Below are 20,606 nucleotides of genomic sequence, written 5' to 3'. Positions count from 1 at the left end.
AATTAATTAATTTACTCTTTCGGTTGTACTATCCTATTTTTGTTTTGTTTGTTTTATTTCTAGTAACATAAATACAACCTAAAATTTCCCCATTTAAACACCCTCAGATATATAATTTGGCACTGTTAATTACATTCACACTCTTGTGCCACTAACACTATCCATTTTCAGAACTTTTCCATCACCCCAAAGACATTAAGCATCTACTTAATGTACCAATTAAGCATTAACTTCCCTACCCATACCCCAGCCCCTGGCCTGTATTCTAGTTTCTAACTCTAAGAATTTGTTTCTTCTAATTCTATCATATGACAGATCATATAATATTTGCCCTTTTGTTTCTGACTTATTTTACTTTACATGATTTCAGAACTTTCACATGTATGAGAACTGCATGCTTTTTTTTGCCTGAATAATATTCCATTTTTTAACATAGATATATACCACACTTTATCCATTCATTAGTTAATGAACACTTGGACTGCTTCCATCTTTTGGCAATTATGAATAAGGCTGCTATGGATATTGGTGTGCAAGTATATGTTTGAGGTCCTGCTTTCAGTTCTTTTGGGTATATGCCTAGAAGTGGGATTGTCAGGTCAGATGGTAGTTCTATGTTAATTTTCTGAGGAGCTGCCGTACTGTCATAGTGGCTGTACCGTCTTATCTTCCCACCAACAATGTACTAGGGTTTCTATTTCTCCACATTTGTGGTAGCACTTGTCATTTTCTATTTTTTTAATTGTAGTCATTCTATTTTCTTTTAACTTTTAAAATATAATGATTATAATTCTTTTATAGTCTTTTGTTTTAAATTTTGTTTTCTCAGGTGTGAGTTCTTCTGTTTGGACTTTCGGACCTCTTGCTCAGCTTCATTTTTTTTTCCTGTCAAATGTGTTTTCCCCTGGTATATGTGGCCCTTTATTTTTCTGATTTTCTGTGGGCCCTGAGCACCTGGTACATTTTCTTCACCTGCTGCAGTGATTGTGAGGGAGGATGGGGTGCACTGTGGGTTGGATGCTGACAGCTGACCTCATGGCCTGTGCTTTTGTCTCTTCTGGGGTCTGCAGTGTGGTGCACACCCTGCACAGGGCACTGTCTGGTGCCTGGTGCCTCTCACCTGTGCATCACTGTCACTTGTCCCAGGGCTCCCGTGGTACCTGTGCCCCAACTCCATACCTGGCCAGCCCGAAATCAGTTTCTGCCTTTTCAGTGTCCTTCTGTACATCTCAGGTGTTGGACCCCATCTTAAATTTTGTCCTGTTTCTATCTTTATAGCATTCCTCATAATTTCTAATTCATTGCAGGTTGCACGTCTTTTTTCTATGCCGGTGGGAAATTTCAGAAATGTCCTTCTGTGACTTCTGGACCTAATAGGAAATGTAAGATTAAAGGGAGATACTGGATCAGATACTCAAATAGTTATAGGGTATCCTAATTCAGCTACATAGTTCTGGTATGTTTCTTTTTCTTTTTTTTTTTTTTTAAGTGCTGGTCTGGAAAGGCAAATGGCAGAAAAGAGAGGGAGAAAGAGCCGCGCGTGGGTTTCGACTCAGGTTTCTGCCTTTTGGAAACCCCAGTGGGCCTGTGGTTTGCCCTCACCATGGCACCAAGCAGGACTATGGTTTGCCCTCACCACGGCCTCAGAATGGCCAGGTCGTGTGAGGAGAGGCTGCTGTGGGGGCGTCCACTCAGAGAGTGTTCTATCCACATCATTCCTAGATGAGTCTGCAGGGGTGTGGGATGTGGAGACATGAGTGCTGCCCTAATTTTATACAAATGTTTGGTTCCGCAGAACCGTTTTGTGTGAAGCCTTGCCTGCAGCTTTCCTGGATGTCCTCCTGTCTCCTCTCTGCCCGTGGCCTCAGAGCTGGTGTGTGGGGCAGGGCCTAGCACACTGGGGTCAACTAGCCTGGTGAAGGGACCCATCATGCCTGTGTTTCCTGCTCCTTCTGTTTGAAGGGCCAGGAGGAGTGTCCAGGGGCAGCTGGATTTGAGGGTTGGGTGGTGGCATGGCAGAGCCAGCTGTGCGCATGGCACAGCCAGATGCAGGGACATGCAGCATCAAGTCTCTGCTCCCAGGTGCTCCTATGTGGGCACACGTGGCCTGGACACTGGACCAGCCGGCCCCTCCATGGTTGGCTGTGAATTAGCTGCTTGGGAGCTTCCTCCCGGGAGCCTTGGGTCAGGTCTCCTGAGCAGGAGTACATCTGGAGGGGGGAGCCTGCAGTGATCCAGATACTCTTGAGTAGTGTACTTCCTTCAGTTTGGGTTTCAAATTGTGCCTTTTTTTTTTTTAACATAATAATCACTTTTTTTTTAATTAATTAAAGAAAAAAAAAGAAATTAACCGAACATTTAGAAATCATTCCATTCTACATATGCAATCAGTAATTCTTAACATCATCACATAGATGCATGATCATCGTTTCTTAGTACATTTGCATCGATTTAGAAGAAGAACTAGCAAAACAACAGAAAAAGATATGGAATGTTAATATAGAGGAAAAAAATAAAAATAATAATAGTACAAAAAAAAGACAAACAAACAAACAGACAGACAAAAAACCTATAGCTCAGATGCAGCTTCATTCAGTGTTTTAACATGATTACTTTACAATTAGGTATTATTGTGCTGTCCATTTTTGAGTTTTTGTATCTAGTCCTGTTGCACAGTCTGTATCCCTTCAGCTCCAATTACCCATTATCTTACCCTGTTTCTAACTCCTGCTGGACTCTGTTACCAATGACATATTCCAAGTTTATTCTCGAATGTCGGTTCACATCAGTGGGACCATACAGTATTTGTCCTTTAGTTTTTGGCTAGACTCACTCAGCATAATGTTCTCTAGGTCCATCCATGTTATTACATGCTTCATAAGTTTATTGTGTCTTAAAGCTGCATAATATTCCATCGTATGTATATACCACGATTTGTTTAGCCACTCGTCTGTTGATGGACATTTTGGCTGTTTCCATCTCTTTGCAATTGTAAATAACGCTGCTATAAACATTGGTGTGCAAATGTCCGTTTGTGTCTTTGCCCTTAAGTCCTTTGAGTAGATACCCAGCAATGGTATTGCTGGGTCATATGGCAATTCTATATTCAGCTTTTTGAGGAACCGCCAAACTGCCTTCCACAGTGGTTGCACCATTTGACACTCCCACCAACAGTGGATAAGTGTGCCTCTTTCTCCACATCCTCTCCAGCACTTGTCATTTTCTGTTTTGTTGATAATGGCCATTCTGGTGGGTGTGAGATGATATCTCATTGTGGTTTTGATTTGCATTTCTCTAATGTCCAGGGACATTGAGCATCTCTTCATGTGCCTTTTGGCCATTTGTATTTCCTCTTCTGGTAGGTGTCTGTTCAAGTCTTTTTCCCATTTTGTAATTGGGTTGGCTGTCTTTTTGTTGTTGAGTTGGACAATCTCTTTATAAATTCTGGATACTAGACCTTTATCTGATATGTCATTTCCAAATATTGTCTCCCATTGTGTAGGCTGTCTTTCTACTTTCTTGATGAAGTTCTTTGATGCACAAAAGTGTTTAATTTTGAGGAGCTCTCATTTATTTATTTCCTTCTTCAGTGCTCTTGCTTTATGTTTAAGGTCCATAAAACCGCCTCCAATTGTAAGTTTCATAAGATATCTCCCTACATTTTCCTCTAACTGTTTTATGATCTCAGACCTAATGTTTAGATCTTTGATCCATTTTGAGTTAACTTTTGTATAGGGTGTGAGATACGGGTCTTCTTTCATTCTTTCGCATATGGATATCCAGTTCTCTAGGCACCATTTATTGAAGAGACTGTTCTGTCCCAGGTGAGTTGGCTTGACTGCCTTATCAAAGATCAAATGTCCATAGATGAGAGGGTCTATATCTGAGCACTCTGTTCGATTCCATAGGTCGATATATCTATCTTTATGCCAATACCATGCTGTTTTGACCACTGTGGCTTCATAATATGCCTTAAAGTCAGGCAGCGCGAGACCTCCAATTTCGTTTTTTTTCCTCAAGATGCTTTTAGCAATTCGGGGCACCCTGCCCTTCCAGATAAATTTGCTTATTGGTTTTTCTATTTCTGAAAAATAAGTTGTTGGGATTTTGATTGGTATTGCGTTGAATCTGTAAATCAATTTAGGTAGGATTGACATCTTAACTATATTTAGTCTTCCAATCCATGAACACGGTATGCCCTTCCATGTATTTAGGTCTTCTGTGATTTCTTTTAGCAGTTTTTTGTAGTTTTCTTTATATAGGTTTTTTGTCTCTAGTTAAATTTATTCCTGGGTATTTTATTCTTTTAGTTGCAATTGTAAATGGGATTCATTTCTTGATTTCCCCCTCCGCTTGTTCATTGCTAGTGTATAGAAATGCTACAGATTTTTGAATGTTGATCTTGTAACCTGCTACTTTGCTGTACTCATTTATTAGCTCTAGTAGTTTTGTTGTGGATTTTTCCGGGTTTTCGACGTATAGTATCATATCGTCTGCAAACAGTGATAGTTTTACTTCTTCCTTTCCAATTTTGATGCCTTGTATTTCTTTTTCTTGTCTAATTGCTCTGGCTAGAACCTCCAACACAATGTTGAATAATAGTGGTGATAATGGACATCCTTGTCTTGTTCCTGATCTTAGGGGGAAAGTTTTCAATTTTTCCCCATTGAGGATGATATTAGCTGTGGGTTTTTCATATATTCCCTCTATCATTTTAAGGAAGTTCCCTTGTATTCCTATCTTTTGAAGTGTTTTCACCAGGAAAGGATGTTGAATCTTGTCAAATGCCTTCTCTGCATCAATTGAGATGATCATGTGATTTTTCTGCTTTGATTTGTTGATATGGTGTATTACATTAATTGATTTTCTTATGTTGAACCATCCTTGCATACCTGGAATGAATCCTACTTGGTCATGATGTATAATTCTTTTAATGTGTTGGATACGATTTGCTAGAATTTTATTGAGGATTTTTGCATCTACATTCATTAGAGAGATTGGTCTGTAGTTTTCTTTTTTTGTAATATCTTTGCCTGGTTTTGGTATGAGGGTGATGTTGGCTTCATAGAATGAATTAGGTAGTTTTCCCTCCACTTCAATTTTTTTGAAGAGTTTGAGGAGAGTTGGTACTAATTCTTTCTGGAATGTTTGATAGAATTCACATGTGAAGCCGTCTGGTCCTGGACTTTTCTTTTTAGGAAGCTTTTGAATGACTAATTCAATTTCTTTACTTGTGATTGGTTTGTTGAGGTCATCTATTTCTTCTTGAGTCAAAGTTGGTTGTTCATGTCTTTCCAGGAACCCATCCATTTCCTCTAAATTGTTGTATTTATTAGCGTAAATTGTTCATAGTATCCTGTTATTACCTCCTTTATTTCTGTGAGGTCAGTAGTTATGTCTCCTCTTCCATTTCTGATCTCATTTATTTGCATCCTCTCTCTTCTTCTTTTTGTCAATCTTGCTAAGAGCCCATCAATCTTATTGATTTTCTCATAGAACCAACTTCTGGTCTTATTGATTTTCTCTATTGTTTTCATGTTTTCAATTTCATGTATTTCTGTTCTAATCTTTGTTATTTCTTTCCTTTTGCTTGCTTTGGGATTAGTTTGCTGTTCTTTCTCCAGTTCTTCCAAGTGGACAGTTAATTCCTGCATTTTTGCCTTTTCTTCTTCTCTGATATAGGCATTTAGGGCAATAAATTTCCCTCTTAGCACTGCCTTTGCTGCGTCCCATAAGTTTTGATATGTTGTGTTTTCATTTTCATTCGCCTCGAGGTATTTGCTAATTTCTCTTGCAATTTCTTCCTTGACCCACTTGTTGTTTAAGAGTGTGTTGTTGAGCCTCCATGTATTTTTGAGTTTTCTGGCACTCCGCCTATTATTGATTTCCGACTTCATTCCTTTATGATCCGAGAAAGTGTTGTGTATGATTTCAATCTTTTTAAATTTGTTAAGACTTGCTCTGTGACCCAGCATATGGTCTATCTTTGAGAATGATCCATGAACACTTGAGAAAAAGGTGTATCCTGCTGTTGTGGGGTGTAATGTCCTATAAGTGTCTGTTAAGTCTAGCTCATTTATAGTAATATTCAGATTCTCTATTTCTTTATTGATCCTCTGTCTAGATGTTCTGTCCATTGATGAGAGTGGTGAATTGAAGTCTCCAACTATTATGGTATATGTGTCTGTTTCCCTATTCAGTGTTTGCAGTGTATTCCTCATGTATTTTGGGGCATTCTGGTTCGGTGCGTAAATATTTATGATTGTTATGTCTTCTTGTTTAATTGTTCCTTTTATTAGTAGATAGTGTCCTTCTTTGTCTCTTTTAACTCTTTTACATTTGAAGTCTAATTTGTCGGATATTAGTATAGCTACGCCTGCTATTTTCTGGTTGTTATTTGCATGAAATATCTTTTCCCAACCTTTCACTTTCAACCTATGTTTATCTTTGGGTCTAAGATGTGTTTCCTGTAGACAGCATATAGAAGGATCCTGTTTTTTAATCCATTCTGCCAGTCTATGTCTTTTGATTGGGGAATTCAGTCCATTAACATTTAGTGTTATTACTGTTTGGATAATATTTTCCTCTACCATTTTGCCTTTTGTATTATATATATCATATCTGACTTTCCTTCTTTCTACACTCTTCTCCATACCTCTCTCTTCTGTCTTTTCGTATCTGACTATAGTGCTCCCTTTAGTATTTCTTGCAGAGCTGGTCTCTTGGTCACAAATTCTCTCAGTGACTTTTTGTCTGAGAATGTTTTAATTTCCCCCTCATTTTTGAAGGACAATTTTGCTGGATATAGGAGTCTTTGTTGGCGGTTTTTCCCTTTTAGTGATTTAAATATATTATCCCACTGTCTTCTAGCTTCCATGGTTTCTGCTGAAAAATGTATACATAGTCTTATTGGGTTTCCCTTGTATGTGACAGATTGTTTTTCTCTTGCTGCTTGCAAGATCCTCTCTTTCTCTTTGACCTCTGACATTCTAACTAGTGAGTGTCTTGGAGAACGCCTATTTGGGTCTGTTCTCTTTGGGGTGCGCTGCACTTCTTGGATCTGTAATTTTAGGTCTTTCATAAGAGTTGGGAAATTTTCAGTGATAATTTCTTCCATTAGTTTTTCTCCTCCTTTTCCCTTCTCTTCTCCTTCTGGGACACCCACAACACGTATATTTGTGCGGTTCATATTGTCCTTCAGTTCCCTGATCCCCTGTTCAAATTTTTCCATTCTTTTCCCTATAGTCTCTGTTTCTTTTTGGAATTCAGATGTTCCATCCTCCAAATCACCAATTCTATCTTCTGTCTCTTTAAATCTGTCATTGTAGGTATCCATTGTTTTTTCCATCTTTTCTACTTTATCCTTCACTTCCATAAGTTCTGTGATTTGTTTTTTCAGTTTTTCTATTTCTTCTTTTTGTTCAGCCCTTGTCTTCTTCATGTCCTCCCTCAATTTATTGATTTCGTTTTTGAAGGGGTTTTCCATTTCTGTTCGTATATTCAGCATTAGTTGTCTCAGCTCCTGTATCTCATTTGAACTATTGGTTTGTTCCTTTGACTGGGCCATATTTTCAAATTTCTGAGCATGATCCATTATCTTCTGCTGGCGTCTGGGCATTTAGTCAGATTTCCCTGGGTGTTGGACCCAACAGGTTGAAAGATTTTTCTGTGAAATCTCTGGATTCTGTTTTTCTTATCCTGCCCAGTAGGTGGCGCTCGTGGCACACGTTTGTCTGCGGGTCCACTTTTTTTTTTTAATGGTACCTTTTAGAACTAGACAAATGATCCAGGTACAGCCTGGTAGCTTTCTTCAATCCCTGTGAGTAGTTACTACTTAAGGGTAGCCCTTGTATTTTTCTACAAAGCTTAATTTTTTCTTTTTTTGTTGTCACAATCACCTTTTTTATGTGTGTGAAAATAACATATATACAAAAAAAAAATCAATAAATTTCAAAGCACCTCACAACAGTTAGTTGTAGAACAGATTTCAGAGTTTGATATGGGTTACAGTTCCACACTTTTAGGTTTTAATTTCTAGCTGCTCTAGGATACTGGAGACTAAGAGAAATATCAGTATAATGATTCAGCAGTCATACTCATTTGTTAAAAACTCTACCTTCTCTGTATAACTCCACCATCACTTGTGATCTTTCTCCCATTGTTTAGGGGTTTTTGGGCTATACCCATTGTAACTTTTTCATGTTGGGAGGAGCTGTCAGTGATAAGGGATAGGGAGATGGAACTAACTTATGTTCTGAAGAGGCTGGGCCCTCTAGGTTTCAGGACTTACCTGGTCCAGGGACCCATCTGGAGATTATAGGTTTCTTGAAAGTTACCCTAGTGCATGGAACCTTCGTAGAATCTTATATAATGCCCTAAGTGTTCCTTAGGATTGGCAGAAATGATTTTGGTAGGGGTTTGGCAAGTTATGGTATGTAGCAATGTCTAAGTGAAGCTTACATAGAAGTGACCTCCAGAGTAGCCTCTTGACTCTATTTGAATTCTCTCAGCCAACAATACCTTTTTTGTTATACTTCCTTTCCTCCTTTGGTCAGGATGGCATTGTCCATCCCATAGTGCCAGGGCCAGGCTCATCCTTGTGAGTCATCTCTCATGCTTTCAGGACTTTTACTCCTGGATGTCATGCCCCACGAAGGGGAAAGGGCAGTTGCAGAGTTGGGTTTAGGAAGAGATAGGCCACATCTGAGCAACAGAAGAGGCCCTCCGGAAGTAACTGTTAGGTATACCTATAGGCAGGCTAAGCTTCTCCGCTTCTTACATAAGCTTCACAAGAGTAAGCCTCAAGATCAAGGGCTTGTCCCATTGATTTGGGTGTCCCTAATGTTTGACAGAGTATCAGGATTTTCCCGGTGGTGAAGTTTAATAGTTCCATATTTTTTCTCCTATCCCTCAAGGGACTTTGCCAATACTTTGTGATTATATGGTTAACATATTCTGGAATGTATTCAAGCATTACAGGATTAAAGGCCCTCACTCTTATTCTGGGCTTCCTGTGTTTGGATTGTTTAAATGATCTATCCAGACAGGTTGAGTTAAGATTATGTGCTACAGAAGATTTAGGTACTGGATAAAATAAACCTTTCTTCCTTTGGTCTCAAAGAGTAGATGAGGTTCTAAATACAGACGCTGTCTTTCTTGCCTTTGTGTTCTTAATTACCTCAGTCCCCCCTGGTAGGCTTTGTTCTTAACTTGGAATACCAGTTACACATATAGAGACCATCCTCTCAGAATCCAGAAATAACACTGACCACTCTGGACTAAATGTGACTGCTCTAAGAGCTTACAGTCTGAGTCCCTGTTTTCTTATGAGTATTTTCTAAATTAGACCATATGGTATTTGCTCTTTGTTTTTGGCTTATTTTGCCTCACCACATGTCCCATAGGTTCATTCACAGTGTTACATGCTTCACAACTTCGTTCCTTTTTCTAGCAGCACAATATTTGATCATATGTATATACCATCATTCACCATCCTACTTCTTAGTCAGTGCATCCTTTGGCCATTTCCATTCATTGGGCATCATGTATAATGTCCAAAGTCAGCATTCCATCAACATTCTCAATTTTAGATAATTTCATTGTTTCTAGGAGAAAGGTAACAAACACACCCTCACCAAATAGAAAATGCAAATCTCTTTGTAACTCTTGTCCCTGTCTCCATTATTTACTGCTGGGGTAAATAATGTTGATGTCTTCCTGTCAAACATAGCCGGGCTGTGTGTTTTAACTCATGTGCCTCTACTTTCTTTTCCATAAAATGGAAGAAAAGTACCTACTTTTCACTCTTAACTCATGTGAGAGTAAAAAGAAATCAGTGAATGAGGTCCCAGGAAGTCGTGGCTGGTATAGAACATGGCTGCTGTGGTGCTGGAGGGAGGTTGCAGCTTGTCAGGGCCGTGGAGAGCACAGCTCATTTTGACGAGCCTGGCTGATGCTTCCAGAGTTAAGGGCATGCATGTGGCCATCTGCACTCTGGGCCATGTTCCCCTGATGTACTAGCACCCAAATACTCCCTCCGTCTCTTTTTTCCCCTCTTCCTTTCCTTTTTTCCCTCTGCTGTGCTCCTCCTCGCTCCCCTGTCTTGGAGTAATCCCTGATAAAAAGGTGCCTCTGATGCTGTGTACATTTAATAAAGCAACACACGTAAAATTGGCTTCTTGGGTGGGGCTCTGTGGAGATTTGGAGCCCACCTGGGCACTCCCCTCTGAAGAAGTCTGGGGCCCGACATCAGCTGCAGCAACCTTCCTCAGTTGGGGGCAACAGCTGCCCAGTGGCTTTTAAACATTTGTTAAAATATTTTAAAAATAAAAAATTGATGTATTTTGCAGCACACTATAATTGGAAGTATGAGGAACATTGAGTATTAAGGTGCTTTATTTCTTTGTAAAAAGCGTATCAAGAGAAGTTTGAACAGCACTCACCATTGTCTCCTCGTCAATAGGATTTTCTCTGCCTTGGCGAATTATCAGGCTCCTTTCTGCATTGGGATCAGCCTCTCCAGCATTTGTGCTTTCGGTATTGTGAATGTCTCTGAGAGCTTCTTTACTGAGAGCTGGTCGTCGGCGTTGCTTTCTCTGGCATCTGCATCCTTTCTGTCGCAGTCACTTTGGTCCTGACCATCGGGGCTGCAACAAATGGGCAGGCCTCTCCTCCCACAGCCTGCACCTCCTCAGGTCCCTGCATTCAGTTCAGATCTCACTTTTAGCACTAACCCTCTTCATTTCTTTGCTAAACTTTCATCTTTGTTGGCCATTTCCCTCTTTCAGTGATCCATTTTCGTAAAATATCACATGGGCAGACAAGGAAGCAACACTTCGTTTTTCTTTCTTTCTTTTTTTTTCACAGGTGATATGCTCACACTTTGCTGTCTGTGCATGAAGTAGTGACAGACGCACAGTGACCAGTCAGACAGTCTTTGAATGAAGTGGTGTGGTTGCTAGCCTCAAAGCGTGTTGCTTGCATTGTGACATGGGAACAGAGGAGCCAGCAGCCAAGGCCACACTTTGTACTGTTAGGTGCACGTAATTGACCTGGCAGCTGAAATTTGAGCCTTATTGTTGGGGCAGTGGCATCTGGCTAGCCTGTGGTAATTGAAGTGCGGAATAGTGGCTGCCTGTGTTCTATATCTGCAAACCTCACGTGTTCCTTCAGCCAGTGAGGAAATGACCTTGGCAGTCTATGCATTTATTGTCTCTCACCCTTATTACAGTCCTTTGGATTTTCAGAACAACGTTTAACTTTAGGAGGGAACAAGCATAAGAAAGAACAGGAGAGAGAGTTCGGGTTGCCGGGCAATGCCTTTGTTTAAGGATTAGATTTAAAAACCAGAAATGGTGGCAATGAAGGAGCAGCCCCAGAAGCTTTCTGCGGGGCCAGGCAGCGGAGGGGGTGTCAGCATACTATGGCACCTGGGTCAAGGTTCAGCTTTGACACCAACCTGGGAGACTAGTTTCTGTGGAGTGCTGAAAGGAATCTGTAGCTGCAGGTCTCAAGATGAATAAACTAGGCTCTCCTAGCCCCTAAAAGAAATCTGAAGCTTACCCTTTGTACAAGTTGACTTCCAAAATTTTCCATTGTAAATTTGAGTTACAAAGGGTAGTGCTTCTGGAATGTTTTAAATATGGATGGTCTAAAATTAACTCATTTTATCACATTTAAATATGGTCATGGAGACATGCATGTTGAAAAGATACACTGACCACTATTGTTTCTTTAAACTTTTTATTTTTAAATAATTATAGATTCACAGGAAGCTGCAAAAATAGTACAGAGAAGTCCCGTGTACCCTTCCCCAGCTTCTGTAACTGTAGTACAATATCACAACCAGGAAGGCAATGTTGCCTTATTCCAGTTTCACCATGACCGTTGTGTGTGTGTCTGTCCACACACGTATGCATGTGTACATGTGCTCATGCATGTATGTGTATATGCATGCACGTGAGCACATGTTCATGCTTATGTGTGCAGACATGTATTTTTGTATGCATATATCTGGATGCTTGCATGTGGTCATATGCATGTGTACTTGTGTGTATGGATGTGTTGGCATGCACATCCATTTTCAGTGTGTTCACATGCGTACATGTGTGTGTGCACATACAGATGCATGTGTTCACAGGTGTGCGTATGCATGTGTAGGTGCACATGCGCCTGTGTATGTGCATCCGTGTGCCTGTATATGTGTGTTTCTTGTGTATGTGTGCATGTCTTCACGTGTGTGTATGTGTGTGTGTTCATGTGTCCATGTGCCTTCTGTAAGTGTATGTGTTCACGTGTGCCTGTGCCTTCTGTATGTGTTCACGTGTGCCTGTGTATGTGCAGGTGTATTCATTTATGTTTGTGTGTGCACACACTGACTCATATGTGCCTTGTGTATGTGAATGTGCCTGTGTGCACATTCATTTATGTTTGTGTGTGTATGTGTGTGCGCACACTCTTACTCACATGTGCCTTGTGTATGTGCCTGTATGCACGTGTGTTCACTTGTGTATGTGCATGTGTGAGTGTGCCTGTCTGTGTGTGGCTCTGGGCCCTTTGATCATACACGCAGATCTTTGCCTCCGCCACTAGGATACAGAGCTCTTCATCTCCACAGAGACCCCCGGTAATAGCCCCTTTGTCGTGAGAGCCCCTGTGCTCTGAGTCCCTGCCACCTCTGTTCATAAATGGAATACACAGTTTATAACCTTTGGAGCTGGCGGTTTCCTGATTTCTGTCTGAGGTGTGCTACCAGTGGTGACATCTTGTTTGTCACTGAGGAGTGTTCCGTGCTGTGGATGGCCACAGGTTGTTTGACCATTCACTCATTAAAGAAACTTGGGTGATTTCAGTTTTTGACTCTTCTCAATCAGTTCGCTATGAACATTTGTACACACATTTTTGTAGGGACTTAGGTTTCTTCTTCTCTCAGATAAATATCTGAGAGTCTGACTGCTAGATTGTAAGGTAAGTATGTGCTTAATTTTTTTTTCAAAAATTAAAAATATATGTATTTTTATTGAGAAATATCCACACACATACAGTTCAACCATATTGTACAATCAGTGGCTCACAGTATCATCAGATAGATGTGTATTCTTGATCATTTTTAGGACATTTCTATCACTCCAGAAAAAGAAATAAAAAGAGAAAAATCATACCTCCCTTTACCCTTTACTCCCCCCATTGACCCACCGTATTTCAGTCTACCCAATTTTTACCCTTTATCCCCCCGTGTTATTTATTTTTATTCTTTTTTTTTTTTTGCTCATCTGTCCATATGCTGGATAAAATGAGCATTAGACACAAAGTTTTCACAATCACATAATCACATAGTAAAAGCCGTATCTTTATTTACACAATCGTTTTCAAGAATCAAGGCTATTGGAATACAGCTCAACAGTTTCAGGTACTTCTTTCCAGTCACTCCAATAACACCACAAACTAAAAAGGGGTATCTATATAATGCTTAAGAATAACCTCCAGGATAACCTCTGGAGGTTTCTGTCTGAAATCTCTCAGCCATTGAGATTTTATTTTGTCTCATTTCTCTCTTCCCCCTTTTGGTCAAGAAGGTTTTCTCAATCCCATGTTGCTGGGTCCCCCAGCTCATTCCCAGGAGTCATGTCCCACATTGCCAAGGAGATTTACATCCCTGGGAGTCATATCCCACATAGGGAGGAGGGCAGTGAGTTCACCTGCTGAGTTGTTCTAGAAAGGCCACATCTGAGCAACAGAAGAGATTCTCTGGGGGTGACTCTTAGGCATAACTGTAAGTAGGCTTAGCTTCTCCTTTGCAGGAATAAGCTTCATAGGTGCAAGATCCAAGATTGAAAGGCTCAGCCTGTTGAATTGGTTGTCCCCACTGCTTCGAAAATAACAGGAATTCCCCAGATGGGGAAGTTGAATATTTCCTCCTTTCTCCCGAGTCTCCCAAGGGGGCTTTGCAAATGCTTTTTTATTCTCTGCCCAAATTATTCTGGGATATATCAGGGCATTGCACTAATCTGGGCAAACCAACAAGATCTTACACCCTATCAAGATTCCACATGGTTATAGTGTTCAACTAAACTGACCAACCAAGTTAAATTAGATAATGTGCTGCCCAAAGTATAAATTTTGCATCAAATAGATATCTCTCCCTTTGATCTTCACAGAGATTAAAGTTTTATAATATGGATGATTATCATCCTTTACCCTGTATTCTGATTTACCTTAGTCCTATCCACATCAGCTTCATTCATAGCTCTAGTCGAAGTTTGTTCACTTTTTCAGCTTTTAAAACAGTTGCTCTATGGGGTAATGCTGACTTTAGTAGCTTCAGAGCTCTTACTCTGAGTCTCAAGTATCATATAAATAACTTTGGGTATGCCTTTAACTTAGTGATGTTTTCATTACGTAAATCGGGGTCAGCAATCTTTTTTGTATAGGTCCAGGTAGAATATGTTTGAGACTTTGCAGGCCACTTGCAATTTCTGTTGCTGCTTCTATTTCTTCCTCCTCCTTGTCTTTCTCCTCCTCCCTCTCCTCCTTCTGTTCCCCCTTTCTCTTCCACCTCCTCCCTGCCTTTCTTATTCTTTTTTTTCTTTTTGACTTTTTTATTGTATAGTATAACATATATACACAAGCTGTAGTTTTCAAAGCACTCTTCAAAAAATGGTTATAGTATAGATCCCAGAGTTTGTCATGGGCTATCATGACATCCTCTCATATTTTTCCTTCTGGTTGCTCCAGAATATAGGAGGCTAGAGGGCTTAAATACTTGATCATCACAGTTGACTTTTTTCCCTTTCTTTTTTTGTGACCAATAACATATATACAAAAAAGCTATAAATTTCTAAGCACAGCACCACAATTAGTTGTAGAACATATTTCAGACTTTGACATGGATTATAATTTCACAATTTTAGGTTTTTACTTCTGGCTGCTCTAAAATACTGGAGACTAAAAGAGATATCAATTTAATGATTCAGCGTTCATATTCATTTGTTAATTCCTATCTTCTATGTATAATTCCACCATTACCTTTGATCTTTCCACACCTCTCATTGGGATTGTTTGGGCTACGGCAATTCTAAATTTTTGATATTGGAAAGGTCTGTCACTAATATGGGGTAGGGAGATGGAACTATCTGATGTTCTGGAGAGGCTGGGCTAGGTTTCAGGACTTATCTGGACCAGGGACCCATCTGGAAGTTATAGGTTTCTAAAAAGTTACTCTAGTGCCTGGAACCCTTGTGTGGAATCTTATACATTGCCCTAGGTGTTCTTTAGGATTGGCTGGAGTGGTCCTGGTTGGGGGTTGGAAGGTTATGATAGGTAGCAAGGTCTACCTGAAGCTTGTGTAAGAGCAACCTCCAGAGTAGCCTCTCAACTCTATTTGAACTCTCTCTGCCACTGATACTTTATTAATTACATTTCTTTTCCCCCCTTTGGGTCAGGATGAAATTGTTGATCCCACAGTGCCAGGTATGGATTCATTCCTGGGAGTCCTCTCCCATGTTGCCAGGGAGACTTTTACCCCTGGATGTCATGTCCCACGTAGTGGCGGAGGGCAATAATTTCACTTGTAGAGTTGGGCCTAGAGAGACTGAGGCCACATCTGAGCAACAACAGAGGTCTTCCAGAAGTAACTCTTAGGCATGACTATAGGTAGTCTAAGCTTCTCTGCTACCTCCATAAGCTTCACAAGAATAAGCCTCCTGATCGAGGGCATGGCCTGTTGATTTGGGTGTCCCTCAAGTTTGACACAGTATCAGGGGATTCCCTCATGGTACGGTTTAATAGTTCCATAGTCTTTGTCCCCCTCCCCCCAGGGGACTTTGCCAGTACTTTCTGATTATCTGGTTAATATACTCTAGGATGTTTCCAGACATTACAATAATCTATACAGGATTAAAGGACCTCTTTTTCATTCTTTGCTCTCTGTGTTTCAGTTATTCAAATGAGCTATACAGGTAGGTTGAGTTAGATTATGCACTACAGCAAATTTCAGTTCCAGATCAAATAAACCTTTCTTCCATTGGTCTCAAAGAGTGTGTGTGGTTCTAAAATATAGCTACTGTGTTCCTTACCCCTGTGTTCTGAATTAGTTTAACCCCAATCTGTTCAGCTTCGTGCTCATCTCTTGATAACAGTTTTATATATATGTAGCAGCCTCTCAAAATCCAGAAATAATAATCACCACCCCGGGCTTAATGTGTCTGCTCTAAAAGCTTACAATCTAGGTCCCTGTTTCTTATAAGCATTTTCTAAAGGTGACCATACCATTGTTGTTTTTATGTTTCTGGCTTATTTTTTCTCACCAAATGTCCCAGGTGTTCATTCACATCCTTGCCTGCCTCACGACATTGTTCCTTTTTGTAGCAGCACAACCTTCGTTCATTAGTCTACACCATCCTTCACCCATCTTCTTCTGCCTTTCTTGTGCGTTAACATTGTAGCAACCACTCCTAGCTTTAGGCAGTGGTTTGCCTTGGTGCCATGTGTCTGCTGTGAGGCTTTGTCCGTCTCTTTTGCATGGGAGCTTGTCTTTCAGTGGAGGAGAATTTGTGGGGAAAAGGGCTACCTTTTGAGAGGTATGTTACTTCAGCCTCAGTTTCTTTGCACATAATTATAGCTGTTTTATTATTTTTGTTTTGAAGCATGCAGCCAGTAAGGACCTGAGAGAAGCTCGAGATCATAAGGAGTCAAAAGAGGAGATCAACAAAAACGTTTCTGATTTTGGAAGACAGCAGCTTTTACCCCCCTTCCCATCCCTTCATCAGTCACTACCTCAAAACCAGTGCTACGTGGCCACCACAAAGTCACAGACAGGTAAAAAGGGAGACCCAACACTACGTTTTTTTTTTTCCCTCTTTGAATGTATTTTAAGGAACTGTACCTCTCAAAACTAAAACCATGTTTGTCAACCTGTGTGTTGCTCTACATCTGACTGTGTGCCTGTGGGAGGGGCTCTGACCTCTGTTTTAAAGCCTTAGTTTGTTTTCGATCTTAAGATGAAGACTGTTTTCATTGCTAAAATCTCAGTCTAATTTTAGGGTAGAAGCCTGTTAGTTTTGAGAAGCCCTGAGGCATAAAGTCATGGCAGGAAGGCTTCTGGTTTGGAGTTGAGGAGACGATAGTTTGGGTATGGGGCTTTGTTGCCAGCCATGTTTCTGGGTGGCCATGGGCAGTTCTCTGTACTCCTTGGTATTTGCTTCTTTTTATGACAATTTGGAAAGTGGCAAGCCTGGGTTCCTTGCTGGGGGCCTCTGCCAGAAGCTGGGGACAGTGTGGATGGCTTTTCTGGAAGGTGTCCCTCAGGGAGGGGTCTATTTCCCTCCTCTGTCTTGTGAGCAGCGTGACTTTGGTACCATTTCTAGAGGAATTGCTGTACCTGCCTCCAGAATAGGCCATTAGGAGTTGGACTGTGGGGAGAGCTCATGCATGTGGTAGGTGCACACGTGGTTTGCTGCCTGGTGCTGGCTGGACAGGCTGTTGACCTGGAGGAGGCTTTTCTGGAGGTGAGTGCTGTCGACCATTGGTGCACGTCTTGTCCAGGACTTTTAAAACACTTTGTATTTTTACATAATTTCAGACTTCCAGAAAAGCTGTAAAGATTTTCCGAAGGGTTCCTGTATCCCCTTCAGCATTTTACCACACGTGCACAAATGTCCCCATACCCAGGGCTCTGTGTAGTTTTTTATTTCTGAAATAGGATCATAAGCTGCAGTCATTTTGTCCTTCCAGGTTTTTTACTTCAGGTTATTTACCAAAAGTAACAGTGTAACATCTTAAAAATATGGATTATTTTAGATAACTGCAGTGTAGTTATGAAAGTCAGGAAATTAACTTTAACTCAAGACTGTGTACCTTGCTCGGGTTTTGCAGCTGTCCTGTCGGTGTCCTTCACTGTAAAAGGAAAGAAACCCTCATCTAGGTGACTTGACTTATTAGTTTTCTTCAAGCTGGAACATTCCTCAGCCTTCCTTTGTGTCTTGGCATGCTGTTTTGAAGCGTAGGCCCCCTGGTTTGGGCTTGCCTGGCTCTTCCTTGAGCACCCTGAGTGGTGGGCATCCTCGCCCTGTCTGTAAGGAGTATGCTGACGATGGTCCCGCCATGGCCTGGTGCCTGCAGGGCCCTGCTGGTAATCTTGCGATTAAGGTGTATCTTGGACAGGATACTCTGAAATGTTATCACTATCCTTTTCTCTTTGTACCAACACCCCCTGATTTGGCATCCATTAATGATTCTTGCCCAGATTAATTGTTACAACAGTGGATGCCAGATGATAAGTTCTGAACTCCATCTTTCCTCTCTGTCAGCTGGATTTGTATGATAAGAAAGTGCTTTCCTTACTCCCAGTCTATCAGTCTATCCCTCTGCAGTCTATGACCCACCTTCCTACTTACAGTGTTTTGTTGCTCTCTCTGGGTGGCAGTCTGCTGCTGTCTGATGTGCTGTGTCCATGGACCAGGCTCGGCCAGCAGGGCCCCTCAGGTTGGGTCCTCAGTCCTCTAATTGGGCCCCAATGCTTTTTGAGCTCTTTTTCATTTTTTGGCACAAGATGATGATCCAGGCTCATCTTGTACTTTCGTACCCAACCATGGGATCTGCCATTCCTCCAAGGAGTCTTGGTTCTTTTCATTGGAGCAAGGTAGTTTCCTACTGTACTTGTTGGCTGTTTTGGCTCAGCATTGTTTCAAATAGTTATTCTAGCGCTTTGCCAAGCATGATTGAATTATACCAACGTTATATTTTAAAGACTGGCAAGTAATGTGAAAATAAGTATTTCTGTTAAAGTGATGTTTTTTTTCTAGTTTAATTTTATTTCATCATATTTTTAGTAAAACCATTCAATAAGAAATACCAGATGTGTTTAGCCAGGTCCAAAGGTTTATGTTTCTGTAGCTTTCTCCTCTCCCTTCCTTGTTGTGTCTGTAGGCTAACAGTAGAGTGGCCCATCAGCCTGTTTTTTTAGCACAGTGTGTGCTCCAGATGCCCCACTGGTCCTCTCTGTTGTCATCTCAGAGCTCACCCACCTCCCAGGGAGTGGGAAAAAATCACAGTATCTGTGTCTCAGATGAGAGTGCTGCCCGTCGTGCCATCAGTTGTGTACAGGGGTTACTGCACTCTGCTGGGACCTGTCCTTTGTCTAGTGCTGATGCCTCTGTAACAGGAGTCGGGGAGCTTTTTCCCAGCTTTTTTCTTCAGACCTCACTGAGCATCGCCGTCTCTGCCAGAGGGATTTTTGGACCTAATGCATTAAAGAGTTAACCCAGGAAGTCAAGGGCCTCATGCTGTTTCTTTTTATTATTTTGACAAATGACTGTTTTGAAGAGGATAGGGGTGACTGCTCCCCTCCTCCTCAGAGGGCCCACTTTTTAAAATTCATCACAAGCAGGAAAGATGAGCTATCCACTTTTTATTCTCCTCAGCGGTGCCATCCCACATCATCTCCTGTCATAGAGGCCAGCATTGGTGGTTTTGGATCAAGGCCCTTGTCTGTCCCTCCATGCTCATGCTGCCTGTGGCGGAGAGCGCCCTGTCCCATGGTGCACACAGCCTCACTCTATGGATCTGGCCAGGGGAGGCCTGGGGTGAACTTAGTTTTTCCTGGCACATCCAGAATTTGACTCTACATGAACTTCAGTGCTGTTAACATGGCTAATTGGCATCTTTTTTTTTTCCCATGCAAGAGCATTTTTTAATTTGTACATTTCATCACTGTCATTGTACAATGTAGGCATTCCTAAATTATACCATCTCAGTCTTTATTGTCTTTCTTTCCTTCTGGTTTCATATGTGCCCCCAGCCCTCCTCCTTCCATCATTCTCACATCAGCTTCATTTAGTTCACTTACATGTGCTACTGATTGGCGTCTTTAACAGCCTTCTCTGATTTCTGTTCAAATGTAGAGGTTTATGTAGAAAAGACTGATTTCAGTCATCATTTTGAGTTTCTTTTTTTAAGTAAAGGTAGAGGTTGTTGCTGGATTGCCAGGGTGGCAGGAGAGCCTAGATTAACAGGGTCTGTGGGGCTCTGTCGGGGTAGGGCATGGAGCTACCTTGGCACCTGGGCAGGTACATCTATGGGTGGTTCTCACTATCATGGGACAGGCCTGTGCACATTGGTGTCCTTGGACACAGTCACAGCAGAGCTGCAGAAGCTTTCTGGGGGCCCCCACAGAGCTGATGAGATCTCACCTGCTGACTGTTCGCTGGAGCTGGCTGACCTCTCTGCCCTGACCATAACTGAGCTCATGCAAGCACTCTGCCCTTGGGGTGGAGCACTTGAGCTGTGCGCTCCCCACCCAGTCCCATTCTCCCCACCCTCCTACTCTCTCCCTGTACAACCTTCCTTAGGTCCTCTTTTCTAGCTTCCACTGCTGGCCCTTCTCCAGCTGCCTGGTGCCAGGAGGGCTCCACAGTTGAAGCCTGTTTAAGCATCTGCTCTCCTGGCAAGACTTCCCTGCCTCTTACTCTGCCCTGAGCAGGGATGGCTCCCCATGCTGGGTGTTAACAGTTGTCCGTTCCTCTCCAGTGACACATGAGGGTAGGGCTGTCTGTGTTGGGCCTACTTGGGCATCCTCCGTGCAGGGGCCAGACAGAAGCACCTGGTCATGG

The 20,606-nt window shown here is 41.6% G+C and overlaps 1 protein-coding gene and 1 long non-coding RNA gene across 10 annotated transcripts in view; one reads left to right on the top strand and one right to left on the bottom strand.

The window, feature by feature from the left end:
* Window positions 1-10,970, bottom strand: part of LOC143673860 (uncharacterized) — a 32,687-nt gene extending 21,717 nt beyond the window's left edge. The window contains exons 1-2 of one of the 2 annotated variants that reach the window (XR_013170745.1): window positions 10,443-10,970; window positions 1,180-1,370 (exon numbers count right to left, since the gene is read on the bottom strand). This is a non-coding gene — a long non-coding RNA (uncharacterized LOC143673860). The remainder of the gene's footprint in view (window positions 1-1,179; window positions 1,371-10,442) is intronic. The other variant, XR_013170746.1, reaches the window with a different exon arrangement.
* Window positions 1-20,606, top strand: part of EHMT1 (euchromatic histone lysine methyltransferase 1) — a 342,941-nt gene that overhangs the window by 158,738 nt on the left and 163,597 nt on the right. For all 8 annotated transcript variants that reach the window (XM_077148874.1, XM_077148878.1, XM_077148873.1 and 5 more), the window contains one exon: window positions 16,644-16,815. In XM_077148874.1, coding sequence (XP_077004989.1) covers window positions 16,644-16,815 — 172 coding nt within the window. The remainder of the gene's footprint in view (window positions 1-16,643; window positions 16,816-20,606) is intronic.

This window comes from Tamandua tetradactyla, chromosome 2 (assembly GCF_023851605.1).
Source record: "Tamandua tetradactyla isolate mTamTet1 chromosome 2, mTamTet1.pri, whole genome shotgun sequence".
NCBI classification, from domain to species: Eukaryota; Metazoa; Chordata; class Mammalia; order Pilosa; family Myrmecophagidae; genus Tamandua; species Tamandua tetradactyla.
This window is presented reverse-complemented; position numbering and strand designations above follow the sequence as displayed.